Source organism: Crocodylus porosus, unplaced genomic scaffold (genome assembly GCF_001723895.1).
Source record: "Crocodylus porosus isolate Cpor-Errol unplaced genomic scaffold, CroPor_comp1, whole genome shotgun sequence".
Lineage (NCBI taxonomy): Eukaryota > Metazoa > Chordata > Crocodylia > Crocodylidae > Crocodylus > Crocodylus porosus.
In genome coordinates this window covers 118,901,006-118,928,192 of record NW_017728886.1, presented here as the reverse complement: position 1 = coordinate 118,928,192, position 27,187 = coordinate 118,901,006, and the positions used below count along the sequence as shown (strand labels likewise).

Here is a 27,187-nt window from a genome sequence, read left to right as displayed (position 1 = left end):
TCTTCCTCCAATGTCCCCGGGCCTCATACCTGTTCCCCAGCTGGACCGGGGGAGCTGGTACTATACCATCGTGAGCAGCCCTGGCTCTGGAGGGACCCTTCTGCCATGCTGCTGTGGTGGGCACCTCCTGGGGCTCTTATTCCTTTGGTGCATGGCCCTGTAGGGAAAGGAAATACCCATCAATTTCATTCTCTGCTCCCCTGATCACCCTCAACCTGCTAACCTCCTCCTGGAGCACCCTTAACTGCCGCTTCAAGGCCCTAAGATGGGTGCCTGTGGGACAGGTGTGGGAGCCCTGCCCCACCCCGGCCCTGCCAGGCATCCCCTGCAGGCCAGGGGGCAGGATGACACCAGCTCCCGTGGGCTCCATTTGGGTGGAGGCCTCAGAGAAGCCCTGGGTTGGCAGCACCCCCTGGGCATGGGCCCTAGCAGTACTCCATGTCCACACCATTTTTTTGTTGTTGTTTGGCTTTGTTTTTGTTTTTTTGTGGTGTGGTGCCTTTGCCTTACCCTTGCCGAAGTCTTCCTCCTGTCCCCTCCTGCTTTCCCACCAGTGCAAACACCAGCACACCCTTACAGAGCATACCTGTTTACACACTATGTTAGCATGTGGCTCGGAAGCACAGCTCCCTGCCAGCTCAGCTGAAAGGGATCCTGGGGACTTCCCCTCCGGATCCGCCCTAGCTGCACCAGCTCCTCTCCCCACTTACCTTAGGGGGATCCGCTGCTGCTGCCCCCGCCACTGCCTCCACTTCCCCCGCCGCTGCCTTCATTCAGGTAAGGGGCCACACGTGTGAGTGGTGCCCCACATGTGCCTAGTCAGCCCCTCTCCTTGCCATCTTCAGCCCCAACATAGGGGAAGAAAAGTTTAATCTCCCTCCCTGGTCCCAGACCCCAGCAGGGGTTTGCTTGGGGGTACAGGACAGTGAGCCAACCAGTGAGGCTAGTGAGCCAGCTCCCACTGTTCCAGCTAGGGAGCAAAGGGGTGAAGCCAGCCCAGCATAGGGCTGCAAAATGCTGGGATGCAGGAGAACTCTGATTTAACTTGATCCAGGAAGGGGTCTGGGACAGAAGTTTCATAAATTGATTTGACCTAAATCAGTTAAGCCTGATACTACATTCAACCAGGTTTATCTTAAAGCAATTTCAGCCATTTTGAAACTGGTTTATGTACACTGAACTTCTATTCTATTACAGGTAAAAAAACAGTTTCTGATCACTTAAACTGTCTTATGTGTAACTTCTGTCTCAAGCCCAGGACTCTAGTGGCCAGTCAGAGCTGTGTAGGTGGAAGACAGAAGATTTTTAGCCTTAACATGGGTGACTGGTGCCTCTTGAGTCAGGGGGAGCACTTCCCCCTCAAGTGACCAGTCATCAACTGGGAGGGGCAGGTGTCCCCCTACAGGCAATCCTGCTGACCCAGAAGTGGCAGTGGCTGGCACTTCTGGGCATACAACTGACACTTCCAGGAGAGTGCTGGTACTTCCAGGTGAGCCCCTACTCTCCAGCCGGCACTTTCGAGGGGGGCACCATTGTTCCTGCCTACCGCCCCTGCCTGGGAACGCTGGCTAACCTGGGTGTGCAAGAGCTCTCAGGGGGTGCATGCCCATCCCTGTGCACCCCTTATGCATCGCCACTGAGCCTTAAGGTGTGACTGCTCCAAACTCCGATCTAGGACTCAACATTTCTGTGGCTTACAGCATAAGATGTAACAAGGCCCTCAGCTTGTTCACATACAGTAAGAACATATTAGCCACTGTCCTTTTGAAATCTTCCACTTCTGAAAGGGCTCCAAGCTTTTGTGTGCCTACTCTGCGGGAGAAGTGTTTTGGGTTTTTATGGTTTTGGGGTTTTTTTGGTAAGACTATCTTAAAACTAGGATAGTCTAGAAATTTTAACCTTGTTTCTTCTTTTGCCCTTAATGGTTCATGATCCAAAGGTCATGGAAACCAATGAAAAGTCTCCCAGTGGCTTCAGAGGATAGCACCATTTTCATGAGATTAGACAAAAAAAAGTTAGCAACTGTTTGTTTTTCAAAAATTCAAATGTGTCTACGTGCTCCGTCAAATTCCAGGATATGTTAAAACCACCTGGCTAGGTCTTGCAGAGTTCACAACATCTGCTAGCTAAACTGTTCAGGGCTGACAACTATATTGATTTTGTTAATTAACTTTCAGGCTCTTCAGGGAAGGTTTGCAGAGCTGGAAAGCAAAATATTGCTGACTAGGTTCTTTGAAAGTGCCCACTGCCATTGGGCAATTTTGGGAAGTTCATTTTGAGACCTTTTCATGGGGCTTGTTTTTAGAATGTGGGTGTTCAGCACTTTTTGTTAGTCAGGCCTTTCTCTGATTCAGAGTTGTATGAAAATATTGAGCCAAAATTTTTAACAACTTTGCTGTCTGCATACAGTGCACCCTTTATTTTCCAGCCTTATTCATATGGCAATTCAAGAATAAAATTATGCGCAAAAATATTTTTCATTAACCTAGACAGCTCTATAAAATATTGGATAAAAGTAATTAAATAAATACCAATGTAAATAAATGATCTTTCAATATTTTAATATACTTTAATATCTGGAATAAAAAATATTCTTTGAAAATTGAATTTCATGCTTCAGTTTTTTTCCTTAAAATACTTTACTTCTGGGTATCTACTGGGTTTCTTGTCAGTGGAGAAATGACTAATTTTGAGAAAAATAAAATTGCACTGATTTTTTTTAAATTTTCTTTTCTATGAAGAGGGTGCTTTTTAGTTTTTCACTGAAATGTTAAAATATGAAATATTGTGTGTAGAAGTTGTGCTTTCAAGTCTTGTAAATATTTCATGTACTTTCCTTAATTACTATTTATAGCATGCCTCTTTCAGAAATGGTACCCAGTGAATCCTCAGCCCAAGCAGCATTGGCCTCAACCCCCACTTCCCTGCTCCTGGGAATGAGCACAGAAACCCCCCCGCAACCATTGTGACCCTCTGCGTCTTGCTGCCACTGCTTGCTTCGAGAGTAGCAGCGTGCTTCCCTCTCCCCCGGGTAAGAGTCAATGTTTAGAAATGCGGCAGGGGAAATACTGCCACCACACCCTGGGGTGCACTTCATGCCCACCTGCCTGCGTGTACCCCCTATAACCTTTCTAAGTACCCCTGGTTGACAACCCCGGGTCTAAGCTACTACCGAATACTTGGGTTCCTGAGTCTGCAGGCTTGCTGTGCAGAGCCTCTTGCCTTTTCACACACCCTTCTGCACAATCTCCCATGCTAACTCACATGCCAGGCCCAGAGAATGCCTATTTGCGCCGCTCCGGTTGTGTGGCTTCCTGGGGGACTGGACTAAGTAGGAGCTGGGAGGCATTACCTTCCTCCGCTCTGTTCAGCTGCAGCCCCGTCACTGGCTAGCACCTACCCACTGCAGGCCTCGCTTACCTCCTGGCTCTACACTGGGGGTCAGGGCTTACACCCATGTATCTCGCACCACAGCAGGTCCCAACCAGGGTGCATCACAAGGAGTAAGCACCCCCACTTTCTCTTGTATTAGTGGAAATAGATGCTTTTGGCCAGGTATGGCTATGTTCAGAGAATCCCATGCGTCATGTTAGGGGCCAGTTGCCTCATTGATTTCAAACATTTAAAATTAGGTACATGCTTAAGCACTGTGCTAGAATGGGAGCTGCATTGGAAAGGACAGCACAAAGTATAAAGTGGAGTCAGTGATTAGAATACAATAGGTAGGAAGTGGGGAGGGAGAAAGCTGAGAGAGACATACAAGGAAAGCACTGACAGGACTAAGCAGTCATAAAAGCTAATCCAGGTAATGAGGTAAGAGTCTATCACCCCTGTTTAAACCATACTTAACACCACCCAGTCTGTGGGTGATTTTTTTGTTCCAGAATTTCCTGTTCAAACTGTTTTAAAATTTTATTTACCTGATTACAGCAATCGTGAGATCAGCGATGGAGTGTCCAGAAAGGTTCAAGTGTTCTGCTACGGGCTTTTGTGTCTTTCTGCAGCTGACATCAGGTCATGTCAGATATAACTTGCACCTGCCAACATTAGCTCAGGGTGACATTTTTTTTAACCCCCGTCACATTCCCACAGTTAAAATTAATAGCTTTCTGAGAAGTATATAGGCCATCATAATCTGTCCTTTGTTTTCTTTTTATTTGTGATGGAAATTTAATAAAATACTTTCTGTCAGACTGCTGTTTCTGGGAGTGAAGTACAGAAGAGGTCTTTTTAAATTGCTTGCCTACATTATCTTTTAATACTTGGTTTATGCACAGCAGTTCAATCATTGCAGAATCTCTTTGGTTTTTGTGAGCGTTACCATATGGTATGTCTGCGTTATTAATATCAGTGTCCTGACAGATTTCTGACTCCCGTGATTCCACATTTCCTTTGTCTCAAAGACGCCTTCATAAGACTTCATTTATATGCAGATCTTTCTCTCCTTGTAGGTTGGTTCAACTCAAGCAGATGAACCAGGAAACTTTTTTTATTATTAGAACTAGTATTGAGTGTATAGCTCTGGGTGGCCTGGGGGGGAGATAAAACACCTGTTAAGAGCGTCACTGGAGGCCCAAGCTAGGGCTGACCTTCTGGTTTGCAAGGTGCTGCACTAAAAAGAATACTAAGAGGCAATTCCTGCCCAGGAGCACAGGCAGGACAAGTAAGGTAGGAGTGAAAGGAGTCCCAGCACTACTGAGACTGACCCAAGGACACACAGCACTCAGGAATCTACTTCCTGACTTCCCATCCTGTGTACCTCTTTATTGGACCACACCAGAAGTCCTGAGCTTACATGAAGGCTCTGGTCTTATAATGCTCATTCATGTGCAAAATGTTTTGCATGCAAGTAACCCACTGAATACTGTGGTACAACCCACCTCCTACTTCTATACAGGTTTGAGGTGAAATGCCTGATTGTGTCAGAACTCACTGTCACATGCAGCATTGATCAGTGTGTGTGATGCTGTTAGAGTCATTGGCACCACTCTCAGCTGTCAGCCTTGTATGTTGATAAGATCACACATGCAGAGAGAAAGCAGCACAGCACAGAGCTAAAGTTTGCTGCTTAAAGGGAATGGGCATGAGAGGAAGAAATTTTGCTTCCCCAGCAAATAACAGTCCCAGGTTGCCTTTGCCCAAGTGACTCCTGTACTGGCCTCTTGCTGTTGCATCTCTCAAACTACATGTATTTCTCAGTCTGTGCAGTAATTTACTGCTACTCCTTTTAATTTAGTTTCGTCTTCTCAAGAGTTGCTGTAAGCCTTCTAATTTATATTTCACGACAAGCTCCTTCGCCTGCCTTCTGCTTCCACGAGGTAACTGTAGGTAGAGTGATCATTTTTTCTTACTGTTCAACAGAAGAATACCCTGAAGACAAATGGAGTGGCTGACAATTTAATCCAGAACATAAATTGAGCTTTTAATTGTTGCTTCTAGGATATTTTGCAGAAACAATTTAATTAGAAAAGTAAAACAGGACTTTGCTATTTTCCTTCATTTTATTTACCAGGCTTTTTCTAGTGTACTAATCTGAGTTTTATGAAAATCAGTCTGAAGTGTCTGGGGATTCATTTCTAGTTTCCTGTAGTTCTAGCATTGCCTAGGAGAAAGCAAATATAACTCTCAGGTAAACATTAAAGCACCAGCTGTTTTTTCCTCCAGAATTTTACATTTCCATAATAACTTGCCTTTGGAGATAATCTTACAGAGAACAAACCTATAATACATACATATTTAAGGATAGGTTTACAATAATTCAATTATAGTAACTACAAATAATACTGGCTTTCATACATCAGTAACAGTCTAGGGGTCTTGTGTGTTGGAGAGAAGGAGGTCTGACAGTCAACTGAACGTTCATGTAACTGGGTAAGGCTTGTTTCATATCAGCAACTGGGAGCCAAGTTCCTTTGAGCCAGCCTGAGGCATTTCCTGAATTAATTATTTTTAGTAGATTGCCTGAGCCCTATTGTTCATGTGTCAGGAGTTTCCTATTTTTAGGGTGGTAAAGGCTTTTCCTAGACATACCAACTCTCAGAGCAGTAATGCTTCCCCACTGAAAGGAAGTTTTGTATGTCAGGCACTTAAGACCCCTCCTGCCTTCTTTCTTCTTAGTGGGTGCGTATACACGTGCACTTTATTGCAGAGTTGACTAATTAGCTCTGCAAGAAAGCATCATGATCTACATGTGCACTGGTATTAGGTCTCAGTAAACTAATTCACTCCACAGTAGGATAGTACTACCCAGGACAAGTACTGTGTTACAGCAAAGTACTTAGGTGTATTCAAACTCATGTATAGATGGTGACTGCAGCTGGCTGGGGCATGAGGGTGCTATAGTGTGGGGGGGCCTCCTGCCAGCTAGCCCTGCACTGTAGCACCCTTGTGCCTCAGCCAGCCCCTCTACAGCATGTTGAGCTGGGGCAGAGCAGCTGCAGGCTGACCCCCATAGCCTCCTGCCAGCTGGTACTCCACTGCTTCAGCTCAATGTGCTGTGATCTCAGGTGCACATGTAAACGCTGCATCCAGGAGCAGTAAATTCTGGCGCGAACTAGGCAGGGCTTATTCAAGCACATTAGTATCGCATGTAGATGCAATCTGTGTAGAGCAGACGAGGCTTTCTGCTGCCAAGATTTGGGAGTCTGTTTTCACTAAAGATGATGAGCCAGGCCTGGGTATGTCTCCAAGGTCCCTGACTCCTAAAGAGGAATGAATGTGACACTTAAGTCATGCAGTCATACAGGACTGAGCACTTTTTCCTAGCCAGTCTAAACAGGATGAGAAAGGAGGAACAACCAGCTCTGTCCAGAGATATGAAGGTTAAGAACTGACAATGCAGTATACACCTGCCTCAGTGTGTGTGTCTGACAGTCTAGAAATTTTTCTTGCCTTTATCTTTCTCCTCTCTTTGGGAACTCGCTGCCTCCAAAACATGAAAGAGTTACAATCTTTACTTCCTCACCATGGCCTTCTCAACTTCCGGGGCTCTTGTAACAGAGACTAAGTCCAAGTAATTGCTTGTCATCACAGCAGCATAAGAAGGGAAATACCAGCAGCTGCAAGTGAGATTCAGATTGTTAGACTCAACCTGAATTGACATTAACAAAAAGACAGAGGCTGAATGTATTGAAAATGAAAAAAAGGGGCAGGAAATTGAGTGAAATGGAAGTGATTTCTTCTGGCTTGTGTATATCCTAATCATCTCCCCCCCTTGGATTCCAGAGGGACATTCCAGTGTTGTGTCCAGACTTATCTGAGGCTTATAAAGTTCATTGAACTGCACTTACAGTTCTACAAGCCAGCTGCTGTCTTCCCCCACCCATGCACCAGCTTCCACCACTGAGCAGCCTGCCCCGTACCCATACACAGCCACCAGCTAGGACAATCCTCTACCTTGCAGGATGAGCCCCACCAGGCCCCCATAGCTGCTTCTCTTTTGGGCCATTTTACCTGCCACCCTTCCTCTCTAGCCTCACTTTTCACAGCTTGTGCCCTCACTGTTCCTGCTTCTCCCACTCCTTGGACCCCCTACTATTCCTTCCCTCTTGGCCTCATCATTCTTCCACCATTTGGCTTCCCACTTGTCTCTGATCTGGAGCGCCACCTTTATCCAGCTGTCACTTGCCCATTTGCCCACCCTCATTCCTGAATGTTATTGGGGTGGAAGGGTATGGTAATGAGTGGGACAATGATGGATTTCAGTTTTACCATCTAACACACTGCATTTACCATTGTGCTTGTAAACAGCTCTCTTGTGACCAATAACTTGTAGTCTAGTAAAACTATTTAAGCATTACAGCATTGTTTTGAATTGATTAAATTTGCTGCTGAAGAGAAAATGAATCCATTTGGTGTAATCCATTGACTATTGCCTCTCCTGTAGATGAAGACTATCCAGATTAGAGCCGCTCTATTCCTGGGTGGGTGTCCATGCCATTAGCAAAACAGGTAATTCATTTTACTTAGAGATGGTAACTCCTGGTATGCACTGCCATGCTTTCAAAGAGATAGCAGAAATTGTTAGGTGGATATGTTTAGAGTTCTAACTGACTAGAAAAAACTGTGTAACACAGCTAAACTGTGATACTGGGACTCTTCAAAATGTGTCAAGTTAAGCAAATGTGTAAGCCTTTGCAGGACTGAGCCTTTGATGGGAACGCCATAGTTTGACCACTGTTCTTGGTAGATGAAAGCAAGTTACTGATCTGATGTACATTTATCAGTTTTGGGCAGTTTTATGATCCATGATACTGTAGGTTTTGAATATTTAATCATCCTAGCAGGGGATAAAAGGGTATAGGACCTTACTGTGCATCAGCTGCTCTGCAGGTACTGTTACCCCATGGTAACTCAAGGCAAATTGTGGTAACTTACTTCCTTTTCATTGAGGGTTTAGCTGCTGTAGTTGAGTTCCACTGACCCCAGAGTTTACAGTCAGTTACCGTGGAGCAGCCCTCTGTCTTGCAGTATGCTCATGCCCTTCATGTCACTGTCTCTAAAGTATTTATATTAAGGAGGCAGAAGGTCCTAATAGTGCCACTTTATGGAGTGGGATTTGAGACACACAGGGGCATGTCTATGGAAGACACTTTACTGTGGAGCTAATTAGTTGGCTCTGCAGTAAACTGACACCATCCACATGTGCAATGCTATTAGGCTGGAGTAAGCTAATTAACTGTGCCGTAGGACAGTACTGCCTGACATAAGTACTATCCTACAGCAGAGCTATTTATTCTGCCACAATGCACATGTAGACAGTGATGGGGCTGGCTGGGGCACAAGGGTGCTACAGTGCAGGGGCTGCCTGCCAGCTAGCCCCACACTGAAGCACTCTTGTGCCCCAGCCAGCCCCTCCACAGCATATTGAGCTGGGTCAGAGCAGCTCTGAGCTGGCAGGCTGATCTCTTGGGTCCCTTGCCAGCTGCAGCCATGCCACCCCAACTCAACATGCTTCAGTCTCAGGCACATGTGTAAACACTGTGCCCAAAAGCAATAAACTCCAGTGTGAACTGTGCTGGAGTTTATTGCACCACATTACTTTCACATGTAGACACACCCACAGAGATGAAGGCAGTCAATCATAGAACTCCCACTGCCTGCACTGGAACTAGGATTTCTCCTTCAGATTTGCCTAAAATTAAACTGAATGGGGATTGGGCTCTATTCTGTTCCTGGCTAGTGCCTGGATTCTTCTCTTTCCCGTTATTATATATGCTGGCAGAGGCAGATAATACAAAAGCTCAGTTGCATTTATAGGCAGAAATGCTTTGTTTTTGAAGTATGATGTTTTATTCATTGTTTGCAGTTTTGTACAAAAATGTACAAAATGCAGTCAGTCTACAGTAAGCCATCTTGTGTGTCCTCTGATAAAGATGTGCAATATCTTCCATATGAAAAGGGGAAGAAAACAGTAAACAGCTTAACAAGGCAAAAATAGGGCAATTTCTACCTGTTGCTCACAAAACAACCTACTGTATTTTGATGCAGATACAGCTTTACCTGGGGTTCATAAAGCATTCTCTGCGCTGGAGGAACTATTAAAGTCTCTGATTGCTTTGGGTAATATCCCACATGTGACTTACGTCACCTTATAATGACCACTAGCAGCAGACTTGAAGTAAAAAGCAGGCTGCATTTACAGATGCAGTTCATGAGCATGTGAATGTTGTTATTCTGCTCAAAGTAAAATGTTTAGTTCAGTAATTCATTAAGACTGCTGAATATAAATCAAGCTATAATCTGGAGAAGAGTCTAATGTCACACCTATTATACCAACAAAGATCCAATATGTTTGTAAAGAGGTACATCTTTAGCAAGTATGTGAAGCTGGAAATACACTCTGGAGAATGTTTTTACAGTTTATTATGTTTAAAAGCAATACAAGACATTTTCAAACTATCCTTCATTGAGTTGGCACTCTGATTCTTGCCCATTCTGAAAAGATAGATGCTGTATTTGAGTGAGGCAGGTATCAGGAAAATTTATACTTTTTTATAAAAAGAGGGGAGATGGAGGGAATTCAGTTCTTAAAAGCAACAAGTTTTGAGCCATTACGAAGTTTTTCATTCTTTCAGAACATGATTATTCTTTCTAACAAATCCTTAGCCACAGTCTGACAGGCAATTTTTTGTACAAATGCACGTGTTTTTTAAATTGCATCTTACCCTGTTTAACTTCTAAGGTACACTTCCAGCATGTACTTAGTGCACTTAAATTCACTTCCCACTTTCCACACCAGATGGATAATTAACTTTAGCATTAAAGTTATAGTTCATGTCTTGAACAGGCAGTGACAGAGAGCAGAATGGTGGATGTCTGGAGTTAAAAATCAATAGTGAAACTTGTGATGGACAGAATCAGGTTGGACGTGCATGAGTGAAGTAGGTGTGGATAGTACCTGAGAGGCATGGTTGGACTAGAAAATGGACCTGGTAACCAGGATTCTTTGAATGCAAACAAAAATCATCACTGTTCACCATGGTAGGGGAAGATGAATTAAGATGATGAATAGAACTATGAAATTTGCACAGTAGTATATTAAGGTTCTGACTCTGTCACCCACTCATGAGCACTTAGCAAGTATTCTGGTGATTTCAGTAGGGGCTGCTTGTGGAGGAAAGTGGTACTCAACAACATGGCAGCTGCCTGTGGCCTATTATATTAAATGGGGGGGATTGGTATTAACTGAGATCTTGCCTTTTGTCATACAAACCCAGGAAAATCCTTGTGAGAAGTACACCTTTCAATATCCCTATCCTTAAATGATGTTTTAAAGTAAAATGCAACTCCAGGTGATTGCTGAACAAAACCTAAGGTAGAGTGTTACCTGTTCTAACATTATAGAATCAAGGAAAAACAGGGCCTGGAAGGGACTTCAAGAATAGTCCATTCCAACACCCATTCCAACTCAGGGTAGGTTCATCCCCATCTCAATACCCCAGTCAAGTGTCTCAAGCTTTGAAGACATCCATAGTGGATCCGACAGCCTCTCTAAGTAATCTCTTCTAGTATTCAACCACCCTCAGCATTAGAAAGTTCTTCCTCATATTCACTCTGAATTTCCTTTATCGCAATTTGACCAGTATTTCTTTTCCTACTCTCTGGGGTTATACTGTATCAAGTGTATCACAGGGTGAGCAAAATATGGCACGTGGGCCAGGTCCGACTAACCAATTGATTGTATCCAGCCCATGGCTGTCCTCACAGTGCTCCACGTGGTGCCTAGCCCTGTCCACTCCCACCGGGGGCAGCCCATGCCACACCCCCACCCACACTCACCCCACACCTGCCAGTGGCCCCAGCCCTGGCTTCAGCCCTGGCCCTGGCCTCGACCCCAGCAAGCATTCACAGCTTTCTGGTGAAGCTACCTTCCACCCACTCAGCTGTCCATCAGTGGCTGCTCATTGCACTGGGTGACTGAGTGTGTGGAAGGCTGCTGGGAGCTGGAACTGGAGCTCCACACACTGGGTAGGAGGTGCTCAGCTGCAGCTTCTCCCTGCCTGCCCGGGCATGTGGTGCCCCATGCTTCCCACAGTGGTGCAGCAGGGGCAGGAGGAGGAGGAACTGCCACTGGAGGCAGGGGGAGATGAGCTGTACCTAGGTGGCTGCAGCAGTGGTGGCAGCAGCCCTCCCAGGAAGCTGTGTACGCTGGTTAGGGCAGAGACCAGGGCCACTGCCAGGATAGTGCCATCAGCAGGTAAAGGGTGGGCATGGGCAGAAGCACAATGCAGGCTGCCCTAGGTGGAAGTGGGAGCTCAGCCCCACACATGCTGTGGGGGCAGCCATAGGCCAGATGGACATGGGGTGGATCACACCTGCATCGCACCACACAAACGAGCTCTGCTGCATGCGCCCCCCCAGCCGTCCCATCTCTCTCCCTCCACCCTGGCCAGCTCCCAGGACCTAGCACGTAGGCAGTTCCCCCTACACACATACCATATACAAGAGTAAAACTTTATTTTGAGGTGTTAGGCAATCACCTCTATATATACTACTAAAAAAACCCCATAAATCAGGACAAAAACTATTTTTAAAATAAAATTAAAATATGCTGTAGATGTTTGATTTTAGTATATGATTTGTTTTTTATCTGTAATTTGTTAAAATGATATCTTCTGAAAGATTTTGTGTGTGTGGCCCTCGACAGCTCACCAAAACTCATTATATGGCCTGCCAGCAAAAATAATTGCCTACCCCTGGTCTTTATAGCCACTCTCCAGGTATTTGAAGGCTGTTGTCAAATGTCCCCTCAGTCTTTCATAGACATAGACATTAGGGCTGGAAGGGACCTTGGAAGATCATTCAGTCCAGCCCCCTGCCCAAAGGGCAGGAAATCAGCTGGGGTCATAGGATCCCAGCAAGATAAGCATCCAATTTACTCTTGAATGTGTTCAATGTAGGTGCTTGAACCACCTCCGATGGCAGGCTGTTCCAGACCTTGGGGGCTAGGACAGTAAAGAAATTCCTCCTTATGTCCAGCCTGAAATGGTCTTGCAGTAGTTTATAACCATTTGACCTCGTCATCCCTTGGGGCGCTCTGGTGAACAAACGTTCCCCCAGATACTGGTGGTCTCTTCCCCAGACTAAATAATCTCAGTTCTTCCAACCTATCGCTGTCAATCCTGTGTCCTAGACTGCTAATCGCTTTTGTTACTTTCTAATGGATACCTTCCAATTTGTCCATGGCTTCCTTGAAGTGTGATGCTCCAAAATGAACACAGTTCTTCAGGCAAAACCACATGAAGGCTGAATAGACTGGAAGGAGCACTTGTAAGTGGCATCCCTATGAATATATCCCAGTCTGCTATTGGCCTTTTTGCAACAAAAACGGAGTTAACTCATATTCACCTTGTGTTACACTAGATCCTTTTCTGCAGCATTTCAGCCTAGTCATTTGCCCCCCCCATCTGTTTTACTTACATTTATCCAGAAGCCTTCATTTCAGTTAAGGGTTAAAACTTTTAATCCTTTTATCATTAAAAGAAAACAACTCTTTCAAGACATGCCTATATGGGAAAGTTACATGGGCATCAGGTAAAACTGCTTAACATTATAATTATAGTGGTATAACTCCCCATTTAGATGCTCTTCTTCTTTTAGGGGTACATTATGTAACTTTGAAATCAGTTTAAGAAAGAAAGTTAATCTTTATTCTGGAATAAGTGTGTCTGTATGTGGAGTTATACTGGTGCAACTCTAGCAGCTTGACTGGGAAATTTTCCAATGTATTGAAGTACTTGCAGTTGTAAATAAACAAACAAACATAGGGCAGGTCCCTCAAGCAAATTAAGAGAAGAAACTGTCAGGATATGCCTTCTGGTAATTTTTAAGCTGTCACAAACCAACTTTCTAAAATTGTGGATTCAATATTTTGATGTGAAAGAGCCTTCATAGTAAGGGTAAAAGAACCAGAGTATCGTACGTTGGCTCTAATTTGAGGTTAAAAGGAGAGTGATTTGAATAATGTTGTTCTTGTTCTTCTAAATAGCTTAACTCATGGAAAGTGATAAACAGATGTCGACCAGCATTGAATGCCATACTGTACGTAAGGGGTAACTAGTATTTCAGGATGGCTGTGAAGCTACTTCCTTTGATCTGTATTCAGCTAACAAGGCAGCACCATACTGTATTTTGGTTTCACGTTAACTTTGAATTTTACTGAATGAAACTCTTTCTGCATTAGAGTGCCGCTAATAATTATGCTTCATTTGACCCATAGTTAGTATATTTTCAGCCTACGTAGAATTTTACATTTTTCCCAGCCTGGATTGTGGCATGCTGCTGTTCTATAGTATGTGCAGCCAGCCAGCTTAGATTGGTTTAAGAAGGTACCTTATTTTTGCTAAAGAATCAGTGTAGGCTATGCTAGTTTCAGACCATCTCTGCTAGCTAGCTTAACTGATTTTTGTGCATTATCCATCTCACTGACGTTTCTCTGAAGCTGCATAATGTGTATACACACATCCATGATGGGAAAACAAAGTCAAATTGAGAAGATACAGGCTCTTTAGAAGAGATTATAGTGAGTGGAAGGGCATAAGTACACAGATATCATCTTCAGAGAAAACAGTGATTGGATTTAGAGGAAAAAATAGCTTGCTGTTCAGAGTCTAGTCTGGGTCAGTATTACATGCTGGAGTGTTTTTCTTTTCTGTCCCCATGCTGTGAAAAATCCATCCAAAATTGTTCAGTAAGCACGGAAGGGACTTGAGCTTAATGTTCCAATTGAATGTCAGTGCCCTATAGCAGTACAGCACTGGGAGCCAGTCAAAAATAATCTGAAATTTGAGGTCTAGTCCTTAGCTTCCTTAGCCCTAAGTATACCTCCTAACTCTGAGATGGAGATAAGGGCTTCTGTCCTATGACAGTTCATGCTGTGATAGCCTACCAGTTACAGGAGAAAAGTGAAAGTGAGAATGGAAACGGCATGTTTGACTGGTATTAGAAGTACAATTATTAAGGAGTTGAGTATATTTGGCACACTGAGTTAAAGCAGCCTTACATCCAAGTGTTACTGAGGGTAGCTCATAATTCTAACGAACTAAAATTTGCTCTGCCATTTGATATAGATTTCATAGACATTATGGCTGGAAGGGACCTCGCAAGATCATCGGGTCTACCCTGCTGCCCAAAGGGCAGGCAGTCAGCAGGTGTCAAATGATCCCAGCAAAATAGGCATCCAAGTGTAGGTATCCAGAGTAGGTGCCTGCACCACCTCTGGAGGGAGTATATTCCAGGCCCTGGGGACTTAGTAAAGCTTTTCCTTATGTCCAACCTAAAACAGGCTTCCAAGAGTTTGTGACCCTTGGACCTAGTCTTCCCTGGGATGCCCTGGTTCTCCCAGTTTGTGGTGCACACCCCTTATATATTTACCCAAACTTGATATTTTTTTGTCCAATTTTCTGTCTACTACATTATGGGAAGAAGTGTTTAAAGCATGATTGACTAAGTTACTGCAGCTGGTTTATAATCAAAAGAATAGATGAATTTGTACACATTAAAGTCATGTGAGTCTGGAAAAGAAAGAAATTAAGCTGAATTGTGTAAAGCATGGATATGTGTTTATGAAAGGGGAGGAGTGGCAGCCTGAAATTCTCTTACAAAGTTGTCAAGGTTACAGGGAGTATTACTTCTACAGGTGAGTGGCTTGAGTATTCTCTGTTTGTAATTGGTATTGGCTGTTTTCTTCTGAGATAACAACATTTGCATTTTAATTAAATCCCACTGTATTTATCAACATTAGAGCATATAACGTCATAATTCACTGGAAGCTTTTTCCTAGTATCAATTTAAAAACTCATAAAAACATTTTGTAAAAGTTGCATTTACTCCAGTGGAATCTTTGTTTATCTTTGAGAGGTTTAAGAAGCAATATCAAACCATAAAATCCTAATGAATAAGACCAAGTTAGGCTGAGACCACATTGACCCTTCTAGAAATTTTCAAGTTACTTATTTAGTGGTTCTAGTGTCAGGCTCATTTTTATACTGAGAAAACTATATTATGTTTCCTTATGGACAACCCTGTGACAGCAGGAACAGCCTCTTAGCCTTGCAAAAGTTTTCCCACTGCTGAGTGCTTTTTGGCACAAGTAAAAATGACAGGATCTTTTCTACAGTATTTTGCAAAACACATTCCTATTAGTGTTTGCATTAGGCATATCCTGCCACACTGCTTGCCTTGCAAGAGTGAGACAAGGTTATATCTGGAGTTGGTGTAAAAAAGTGCAGCCTTGTTTGTGTCACTGGAATTGGGCATCTGTAACAGACTGTCCTCAAAGTATGACAGAGTCCTGCTACATCTACAGTTTGTGCCATGAACAGATCTAGAATTTTGAAAAGGGGGATGCCAATGGTGAGGTTCATCAGCAAATATACAACAACACACATTTCTCTTCAATTAAACAAAAAACTAGAAACTTTACTAATATGCTAGGGGCCTAGAGCTGAGTTATTCTGTTTAAATTGAAGCAAAAACAAATATAACGTAATTGCAATGAGTTAAAAGCAGTCTGCAGGGCTGTGAAATAGGAGTTGCATTACTGGGAGCAGCTAACAGAGAGCAGAACAAAGGATAGCTTGACTGGTGGCACATCAAGACTATTAAAAAGGATTGTTAACACTTATGGAATGAAGAGTTTATAATGGGCCATGAAATCAATTGAGTCCCTCAGTGCTGCCCAACTAGAAGTGCTGCTGCCACTGTCAAGAGGTTGGTTATAAACTTTGGGTGGAACAGGAATCAAAGGGGAATACAAGCGTACAAGTGGATCCATGCCTGGATTCTACTGTTGGAAGAAACAGTGTTTTAGAAGTAAGTTTAGGGCAGCCAGTGGGCTTTTTCCGGCCAAGATAAAGTGTTTTACTTTTCATTATCCCTGGTGGAGAGATGGATAATCCAGATCACTCTAACACCTGAACTAGCAAATATTCATACAGGCACAAATAAAAATAACAATACAAAGAAAGAGCAGTGCTTTTGCACTTTAAATGCTTCTTAAGTGACAGATAAATAACATTTTTAAAAAAAATCTTGCTGTGTCTTTTATACACCATGGCATGTCATGCCATCTGTAATTAGAAGTGACACATCTTACTGAATTATGTATTGAAAACCCACAGTTTGCTCAAACCAGAGTGTGGCTTAAAACACCTTAAAAGCATTTGAAGTAGCTTCCCTGGAGTGAAACAAGGGATGCTAGCTCTGTTCTTCCTTCGCTTCCCTTCCCATCCCTCATCTGCTTAGTACCTAGATACTTGAGCAGAACCTAGGGAGAAGTTCTGCCTGTAGTTAAATGACTTTGGCTTTTGATCTAGATAACCACTAGTATCGATCCATTATCCTTTTGTCAGTTGTCCCATCATGTCTCTGAGTATATATAAAAAGAGAGCTTGGCAGGTGATTTAAATCAAGCTAAGTGTTTTTAAAGTGCATTAACAGTAAGATTGAGATCTGCCTGTTCAAAATCCTTGTGCATCTCCCAAGGAATTAAATATACATGATGCTTTCTTGCTGAGTCAAGAGTATGCAGCAGTCCAGCAGAGAGCACCCTCTTGTATATCTGTATCTCTTGAAATGAATCTCTCATCTCTTGCAGGACAGATTATAAGTACCTTCATTATTATGAAATCAAGACTCATAGTAGAGATGATATATTTTATTAGACCAATAAGATTTTTGCAAAAATCTTTCTTTAATTGCAAGCTTTCAGGCACAAATACCATTCATCGGGCATTGGAGAAAAGACTGTAAGAGTTCAGTCTCCAGTTACCTTTGCAAATGAAACCCAGAAAAGAAGAGACATACAGAAGTGGAGTAACAATAGAGGCTTTAGAGTTCATCTTCTGAAATATACTACAGTGTAGAGATTGAGGACATGTATGTAAGTGAAAATAGATAGTAGGTGCCCCTCAAACACTGGGTGAATATTTTTATTAATCCTGCTAATGCCTTTTCAGTGAGGCATAATCCTCTTCTTACAAGTGAGGACATGTTTTACATCACCATACAGCTTGGAGCTAGGAGTCAAGTTCGAGGTGTTTGTGGTTTCCAGTTCCATGTACAGTCCATTTGAACTTGCTAGTTAAAAGGTCCAGAGTTGAATTTTGTTTTAACACCAATAAGTCACAGGAGTCAAAGGACTTGTAGACTGGGGATTGATATATTGTGTACGGTTTTGTTCCAAGAATATCCACATGTTTATATGTTTATATGCATATAGGCATCAGTGAGTTGTTTTGATAGAACAGGGTAGAATTAGCTCACAGTGAAATCTGTCCTGCTGTGGCCAGGCAGCTGATTTAAAGCCAGCATATCTGTGACTGCAGTGCAGACATGGCTCACCGTTGGAGATGGATCATGCCTGTTCCATGGTGATTATGTACCTGTTAAGTGGCATCTAGGTGCTGACTCCCTGGACAGTGCATTTTGTCTTTGCTGATTGAGCATTTCTGTTATATACCTTTTCAATCCAGGGCCTTTACAGACCAATACATAAAATGCTTAGGATTCTTTATTAATTGATGATGTAAAACCACTTTCAGGCTAAACCATAGGCATTTAGGTACATGAAAAATCAGGCAACTAGAAAATTCATCTGAAACATGCCCAAGGATGCTAGGATTAACAACAATATTGGTAAAAAAAAAAAACCTTTACTGCACTTGCAGACTACAGATGGTCAGGATTCCAATGGTCTGTCTCTTCTGGAAAATATGGTACCTTCTGCAGCACCCTCAAAAGAAAGAGGGCCAATGCTCCTTACAGTAGTTGAGGTCTCTTGTTCCAGCACTGCTCCAGCCTGGGGATGCATAACTTATGAAAAGGAGTCAAAACTAAGTGGTGGTAATATAACATAAGCAAAAAACAAAGAAACAAGGGTGCTGATCTTAATGTTGGCACATACTGGCAATTCTGTAACAGGCAAAACGTTGAATGAGGGAGAAGCTTTAAAACCCAAAGGGAAGAAAATTGTTTTAGAGGTCTGGGCTGCAGACCATGTGAAAAAGGAAAAGCTCTGTTGATAAATCTGCACAGCATAAAATTCTGTCTTCAAATTTACATGAAAAGTACACTATATTTTTCTTAAAATATTTTATAGACTCCTTTTACCTGGGCAACTGTATAGTATTCTGTCTAGTGTAGTGTTCACCATTGGTATGGTAGTTGTGGTGGCCAGATCATGAATGAAATTAGGTTTTTCACTCCAAAGAGAAGCATAAGTCATCTGACCTGTGCCTTCAAAATTGTGATGCTGTTCTACTATTTATTTGCAAGAATAGGCAAAAACATGAGCCATTCCTAGAGTTTTATTTGATGTAGCACAACACTTGGTGTGGTTCTTCTCACAGATTTAAGCAGCTGAAGATCTAGTTCTCAACCATAATTACTGTACCTCTTGGGCAAACACCTTCAAAGTTTGCTGAGTTTTTTGCTTACCTAAATTCCCCTAGAGTTTCAGCCAGATGAACTCAATGCACTTTAGTTCTAGGTTGCATATAAGGTTTGCTGTGTCCTGTTAACCAGTCAGACTGCACCTTCGAAATAAATTGACTTTTGCATGCTAAATGCATGATGTGCCCTGGTCCTTTGAGAAGATAGCGTATAAATATGAGCTGGTGATTGGTAGAGTTTAGAGCACTGACAGTAATAATTTTGGATCCTGGTGCTGGAAGCTGATTCCTCTTTTTTGACAGGTAATTGCACATACAGCCACCTGTGACAGAGCAATATGATAGCATTAGCTTCTGACAGCATCATATCTGTCAGCATGGATACTCTATGGGCAGGCACTTTTGCCCCTTCCTTGGAAACCAAGTGGTTTCAGAACACTTTGGGAAGGGGCACTTAGCGCACAGGCTGCAATAATGACTCAAATTACTCTGCTCTGCTAGAGACTAAATATTTTCTCAATTTAGAGAAAATAAAGCACTTGGGTATTTTCTGCTCAAGACACATTCTAAACATGTTTTCAATGAAAACAAGCAAACAGTAAAACCTAGCACAGGTTGCATAACAGCCTGCAGTAGCCCTATTGTCTTCTGCTCTCTGGACCGTAAAGAGTCTTTTCTTATATCTGAAATCTGTGTTCCTCTGGATGGTCAAACTCTGCTCAGATGTCTACTGCAGCTGTCTGTTTCACGTTATGTTGCTATAGAGTGCTGAACAACTAGCATGATTTTCTATTCCTGGTGGGAGGGAATTATGGCTATACGCTAAGCAAGCCAAGAACCGAAAGTTCTTACGATCTTACTCTGCATTTAAACCTCCTGTACAACCTTCACAGCCTGTGGTAGAAGTAGCATACTCTTTGTTAGGAATTTTAGATTAGCTTTGCAGTGTTTAACAAACCTAAGCTAGACAGGATCACACTATGTTTTAAGTATCACAGTTGCATTCTAAATTATTTGCTTTGTTTTAGGCCCGAACTGCTTTGCAGAAACCACTGTCATTCCAGCAGGCCGAGAGGTGAAAACTGACGAATGCACTATATGTCATTGTACTTATGAAGAAGGCACTTGGAGAATTGAACGACAAGCTATGTGCACTAGACATGAATGCAAACAAATCTAGGAAACCTACAAATCAAAGTACTTTGATTTTTTATAAAACATTTCACTGCGGTGAGCACCCAAGATGACTCTGGGAAATCTGAATCATTGTAATTAGAAGATTTGGGGAAGGAGAAAAAAATGGCATCCTGGTATTTTGTTTCTCATAGTAACATAATACTGCAAGGCAAAGAAATGCACATATTTAAAGAAGTTTGGACATAAAGATTCCTGTCCTCAGTAAATGTGTTTTATTTTCACAGGGAGTACACTGAAGTATACTCTATCAAATATTCTATGTATTTCTATAATCCCATTATACAGCTTAAAAATAAATGTTTTATATAGATAATACAGATTAAAATACTGTATGGTCACCTGTCCTACTGTATACATGAACCATGCCTAAAACATTTCCATTCTAGTTTTATCATCTTTTTCTTTTTTCTGTTGTGGGTAACAGTAATTTGTGCCTGGCCAGGAAATAGCCAGCAGATTGCAGACTTTAGATACTTTTAAAAAGTATATATGGTGTTTCAAAGAATATTTCTGTGCAAAAGTGAGCCCAGTCCTCTTCTCAGTTTAATGGTGCCTCCCCAGAAATGGTGTAATTGGGAACAGAGCTTGAAACTGCAACTTCTGTAACACCCACTATGAAACTTTGGTTGGATAAATCACATCAATCCCCCCAAAATGAATTTGTCTGATGCATCACATGAGGACTAATTCCATAGTGATGTAAATTGTAGCATCCTATATCTAAGGTGAAGAACTGTAAGTAGCAAAGCAGTGTAATTTGCAATTTCTTAACATTTAAAGAGTAAGCAAATGAAGGTAACTGAAACAACAGAGGGTGAAGGGGAGTGCAGCAGGTAAAGCAAGTAAAAGAAAGAAGATTAAGCAGGACTCTTACAAGAAGTTTTTTTCTGCTACTAAGGTCCTGATTGATGAAAGCATTTCTATGTGGTCTTCACTTTAAGCATAAGGTTTTCTCAGAAAGGAAAACATTTGTGAATCTGGCAGAATTAGTGTTGTGTTAGTGTTGTGTTAACTACCTTGTTACTTAGGTACATGAAAAATTATTTACATTATGTGGTTCAGAGACTTCTATCAATTCATCATGGATAAAATCCAAGCCAGACTCAAGTTAATGGAAATGCTGCCATTGACATCAGGATTTCTCTCCCAGTCTGGAGTTTTCTTATACATATATGCTTTATCAGGTTATTTTTCCAGATATATCATAGGCAAAAATGGTCAAGCAAACAGTTATATGCAGAGGACACAAAAAAGCCAGACAGACCGAAGTTGGTATGTATAGCTATTCCAAATCTGACTAAGAGCAATCACAAGATGTACCTCAAGATGTAGCCTCAGTCCCCCCAGGTGGAGAGAGAGGGAGAGAGAGAGAGAGAGAAAGAAATCTGAGACAGACGGCTGCAGCTAAACTGCTCGAACCCCTCTTACCTGTCAAAATTATTTCCCTCAAGCATATACACACCAACGTAAAAACCTCCAACACTGCAGTTGAAATAGAAGTGATTCTGCAGCAACTGGATTGCCAACAGGTGGGTACTAAATACCTCTCCATAAAAATGAACTCTGAGTCAGAGTGCTTGGTTCTGTTGCACCACTTATTCCCTGAATGGCAATGTAGGTTCCTACTCCATGGGTGTGTGTACATGAGATGCTTTACTGTGAAGTAGCGTAGTTTACTGTGCAGTAAGCATTTGTATCTACATGTGCTCATGCTTACTACACAGTAAACCTCACTATCGCAAGTAAATTTGCTCCCTGCAAATGCAAGTAGCAAGTATACTCATGAATAGTTATTGCATAGTAATGCCCAACAGGGAGCAAATGTGCTCCCGGTTAGCCAGTCACCAGGGGTGGGAGATTGCTTCCTGCCCCTGGGAGTTGCCTGCTGCTGGGGCAGGCTCTGCCATTGCAGCCTGGGTGAGGACTATGTCCCTCTGCCCTGGCAGTAGGGAGCTCCAGGGTCCTTGCTTTAAGATTGAAATCAGGGAGTGGGGGTTGGGCAATCCTTATCTCCCAGCCCCCATTTTGCCATCAGAATTGGGGAGCGGTGGGGCTGGGATCTCCCTGCTGGCAGGGACTGGGGAGCCTGTTCCCTGCCCAGCTCCATGCATGCGGAGCAGGGCAAGGAACAGGCTCCCCAGCCTGTTTCCCACCCAGCTCCATGATTGCAGAGCTGAGAAGGGAACAGGCTCTCTACCCTCTGACCTGCAGTTGCGGAGCAGGGGCTGGGAACTGTCCCAGTCAGGGGCAGGTCCCAGCCCTGCACCCTGACCTAGAGATTGAGGCATGGAGATTGGAAAGAGCTTCAGGGGTGGGGCAGGTCCCAGCCTGCTGCCCCATCCACCTGTGGGGCAGCTATTAGCGAGCCCTCAGCTGGGTAGGGAATTCTCTTGGGTGGATTGGGGCAGGGGGCTGGGACCTACCCCTCACCTGCAGTTCTTTTCAAGTCCCCTGCCTGGATCAGGGATATGGGGCTGGGAGCTCCTTGCTGGCCAGGGGGACATTGTCCTTGCCCTGGCAGCAGACAGCGCCCCGGGGCAAGAAACAATGTCCCAAACCGGTCCTTCCTGCCAGCCCCCTGCACCTAGGGAGAGCCTAGAGCTTCCTCTGGCGGTGGCAGGAGCCCTTTGTAAGGCTGCAAGAAGTGGGAACAGCCTGCTGCTAGGAGCAGCAAATCTGCTCCCACATCCCTGCATGTCTAGGTGCCTGCCTGGAAGCCTTTACTGACAAGTAAACTGATTGCAGATCAAATGCATGTGTAGACGCACCCTGTGTGAGTCAAAAGAAGGGTATGGCTCTAAATCTGATCCATATCTGATTCGGTAGGTCTGTGTTGATGTATTGATTTCACTGAGATTACTCATAAAAATGAAACTAGCAAGCTAGGTCCTGAATTACTAAGACCCAGATCTCTCCTAATGAAATCAATGGCAGTTAGATGCTTAAATACCTCTGAGAATTTTAGTCCTTCTGCTGTACTAATATGATAATCCATGTTTGTTTCCTTGAGACTAGTGGACTGTTTGCATAGAAGCTTCTATTCAATGCAAGTAAAAGCAGCAGAATTGAAACTAATTTATGTAACTTGCAGGAACTGGGATTCAGAATAGGATGATAAACTGTCTACTTTATCAGGACATTTACTGTTGTATTTAGGTAGTGAAATGATATCAAATTTACCATGTTTACATCTCTTAAAGCATATGCCCATAAAGTTTAACTTTAAAACTTTTAATTACATGAAAACTCAGCCTCTCTTCCACTCAAGATCCTTACTAAGATCACGTTGTTTCTGTTGAGCATGGATTTCCATTTTGTTGGGAGCTTGGTTATCTTTCAAGCAGTAAGTACATAAGTAAATGATTTATATTTTTTCAGGAGCAAAACTAGAGCAGAAAGAGTGAGGCATCAGCACTGGGCACCAACTATTGAGGAAGCACCAGAGAGACATTCGGCAATCTTTCAATGGCATGAGCCACCCTGCCAGGCACAGGAGCAGGCAGGAAGGCTACCCACAGCAGTGTCTCTGGGGAAAAGCAAATTGGTGCTCCCTACCGCCCTCAGAGAACCTGCTATAGCAGGCACAGCCCTGTACCCAGTAGTATATTTGGGGGTCACAAGGGATGACTCTCAGGGAGCCCAGCCACAGGGGCTACTGCTGCCTGAGCCAATGCTGCTATAGAAGTAGCAGCAGCAACCACCTTTGCAGAGAAGAGCAGCAGGTAAGACTTCACTAATCTTCCATCCCTCACCCCCCTGCTATCAGGGAGTCGGCATACCCTCCTACCCCCTTGCCCACCTGAGGTGCTGAAAGGACTTGTTATACCTCTGTATTTTCCCCATTATGCTTTAGCTGGGCTGGGGTGATATTTGGCTGGGGTGTTATGACCCCGGCACTCATTCCTGCGTGGGACAGGGGGTTGGACTTGATCTGTTTAGGTTCCTTCCGACCCTAAGCACTATGAAACTATAAGCTATTCCAAATGTTTCAAAATGTCTTATACAATTATTTAATAATTGGTGAAAGGAACCTAGAAACAGAATGACCTTAACTTAAATGGACCTAAGGAATACTCTGTTACCTAGACTTACCCAGGGGTGGCAGCACTCCCTCTCCACAACAACTATGATTGCTCTTCTTGTTGGCAGCCTCAACTGATGCAAAAGGACTGCGAGAGCCTGAGGGCTGTTCTAGTGCTGCTAAGCGAGGTAAAGCCACTTTGGCAATGTCATACTGGGTATATGTAGGGCTTGTGTATAAAAGCTTAAACTCTTGGGCTGTCAGTTGAGTATCTTGAACCTGCACTCATTCTCTAGCATTTAAAAGATGGGGATAGGAATGCTTCAGATAGGCCAGGGTTTATGCAGTCAATGGAGAAAAGTACATGAATTAAATTTAAAAACGAGGTCACTTGTAACCTGTTCCCTATGTGCCGAGACCTCAAGTGGAAACACCTTGCATATAGCCTTTCAAGAAGCAGTGGAAAAGAAAAATGAAACTTTACTGAGTACAGAATACAGCTAGAGAGTGAGGACTCCTAAACCTTTTAGAACAAAATAGAATGTTTTGATGGCCATGTTAAATATCAGTGTGGAAATCTGCATTTATGTAAATCTCACCACCCAGCCAACATAATATTGCTGTTCGCATTGAGAAGTTCCTGTTTAACTTCCACATTAAAAAATGTAGAATTAAAATCCAACTGCATAGTTTTTAATGAGCAGAGCCCAGAGCGTGTTGAATAGCGTAGATTCCCAGACAGAGTGAGACGTCTTCATCTGAGGTTTGAACAAAATAAACAGTAAAGCAATGAAAGCAAGCTCAGGGTGTTTCTTGAACAGCCACTTTATTGGTTATTGGAAGTTTAATTTAACTCTTTTCAGTGTGTAAATTCCAACAAGTAAAATGTATTTACTGAAGTGAAAAATGTCAGCCATTAAATACAAGCCTATGTGTAATATAAGTAATTTAGAAAATACATTTGGTTTACAGATTAATGTATATTGTCCAAAACAGGTAATTTAAAATGATCTGAGTAACTTTGATGGTTCCTGAATACACTTGTCTTTAAGGGTGATTTGGTTTTTTGGGGGGCAATAGGGGATTTTCCTTCCCTAGCTGTTATCAGAGGCATTTGCATGAATACAGAATTTCTACTTTTAATTTGCCTGCTTCTTCCTGATTTGAGATCAGGACCAAATTACTCTGCACAATTTTACTGATGTAAGTGGAGTTATAATAGTGGCAAATTGGCCTTTAAGCCTAAGTATCATATATGCCTTCAAGTAAGGAATAGGCAGTGCCTAGTTCTAAAATAAAATTCTAGTGCCTGGGAAAATGCACGTTATGCTAACAATGGGGGGAGGGAAACCAGAAAATGCAAGAAAGAAATGTTGTTCTTAAACACAACTTTAAAATTCCCTCTACTGTGGTCTTTCATGTTGGTTGGAAACTGCTGGTGAATATGGCTAGAAAGGCATTTGGGGAGATTTTTTTTATTACTCTATTTAAGCCAAGTAAAATGAATGTTGATGTTTTCCTTTCTAAGTGTTCATGTACAGATTGGAGAAAGAGGATTAGAAACCCAGATGCGTAGAAAATAAGATATAAAGTCAAAGGCTGGTGTAAGAGCAAAAAGAATGAGCAACTGGGGATCAACAAAAGGAAAACTGATACTGGCTTGAGAGTGATAGTGGAAGAAATATAGCAAGCCAAACAAAAAGGAGAAAACTCCCTGAATATGGCTATAGGAGAGTGACGGAATGGAAGCTACATAGGCGTGGGAGATAAATGAATGTGGTAAAGGTGGCCCATTTGGAGGAGAGGGCTGTTCTAATGTGTACTGTGGGAATGAAGGAAAAGGAAAGTCTCATAGAACATGAAGGATGTTGATATGCCAAAAAAGGGAGATCAAGCATAAACTGGGAAAATAATAGAAGATTCCCTGCTTTCTGGGAAAAGATCTCCTTGCTTCCAGTTGTGCAATAGAACACAGATTAGGCTTTTATGGTAGTAAAATGAAAATAATTAATAGTATCTTTTCATGGCAATTATAGTATATATGCCATGATATCCATACCAAGTGAATTTTCAAAAGAAATTAATTTAAAAGTCAGGCTGACACCTACCATTGGAATTTCTTTCCTCCTTGCTTCCCATTTCTCTAGCTAGCCAGCATGTTGCCTTGCAAGGAACTCACTACTCTGTTTATATTGTTTCATAAACTAATTACTGTGTTATACTGCCTAGTATTTTATTGAGGGCAGAGCGAGGCAAACAGCAATAAACAATGACAGAAAACAGTAGTGTTGCTTTCCATTTTACTATCCATGCATTCAGTTCTTCCATTACTTCTGGGTAAAAAAGGACTTAGATTAAACTTCAAGCAGTTCACTTGTCTGATTCCCCTAAAAAAAAATGAACTGTCCTAACACAAAGGAAGCACTACAAAAGATAAATTGTACATGATCAGGAAAAAATTTACAGCAAGAACCAAACCCACATGAAATGACTATGGAACCCAAGGAAGCAAAATAAACGCCTTTCATACAGGAAAATTTAGATTAAAGTTCAAAAAACATCTTGACTGAGAGATTCAGCTATAAATCTGCCTCTTATCAGATTAGGTGGAAACACTGTTATTTGATTGGTGTAATAACTACACTGAAAAAAATAAAATATATTATACAAACAATCCTGCATGGGCAGAGTGGTAGAAAACATGAACTAATTAAAGTCTTCAACCTAATGGATCTTTCTGACCTTAATTCCTTCTATATGCTCTCTTTTTCCTCCCCACACCCCTCCCAAATCCAGCCTCATGCTTGAATGAAAAGTTCTGGGATACATCAAAAAGTTGTAATTGTTTACCTCCTTAGAAGTGATAGGGAAACATTAATAAGTAATATTAGTTTATCTGTAATGGAAATAACCTTATGATAATCAGCTGCAGCTAAATTAACTGAAAAACCATATTCACCTCTGAACTTATCCATTTCTGTTTCCTAATGGCCCATCTGAGGCTAGCAGTTTACTCCTACAACTCTGGATGTTTATACACAAGCTCAGGGAAGGCAGGGATGCGGTGAGGTGCTTT

At 42.5% G+C, this 27,187-nt stretch overlaps 1 protein-coding gene across 2 annotated transcripts in view; it reads left to right on the top strand.

The window, feature by feature from the left end:
- The window catches only part of VWC2 (von Willebrand factor C domain containing 2), a 108,497-nt gene extending 88,069 nt beyond the window's left edge, over nucleotides 1–20,428 (top strand). The window contains exons 3-4 of one of the 2 annotated variants that reach the window (XM_019541134.1): nucleotides 7,886–7,950; nucleotides 19,922–20,008. In XM_019541134.1, the coding sequence (XP_019396679.1) occupies nucleotides 7,886–7,905 (20 nt within the window). In that variant the 3' untranslated portion in view covers nucleotides 7,906–7,950; nucleotides 19,922–20,008. Of the gene's footprint in view, nucleotides 1–7,885; nucleotides 7,951–19,921 lie in introns of both variants that reach the window. The other variant, XM_019541127.1, reaches the window with a different exon arrangement.
- Nucleotides 20,429–27,187: the final 6,759 nt, after the last annotated feature.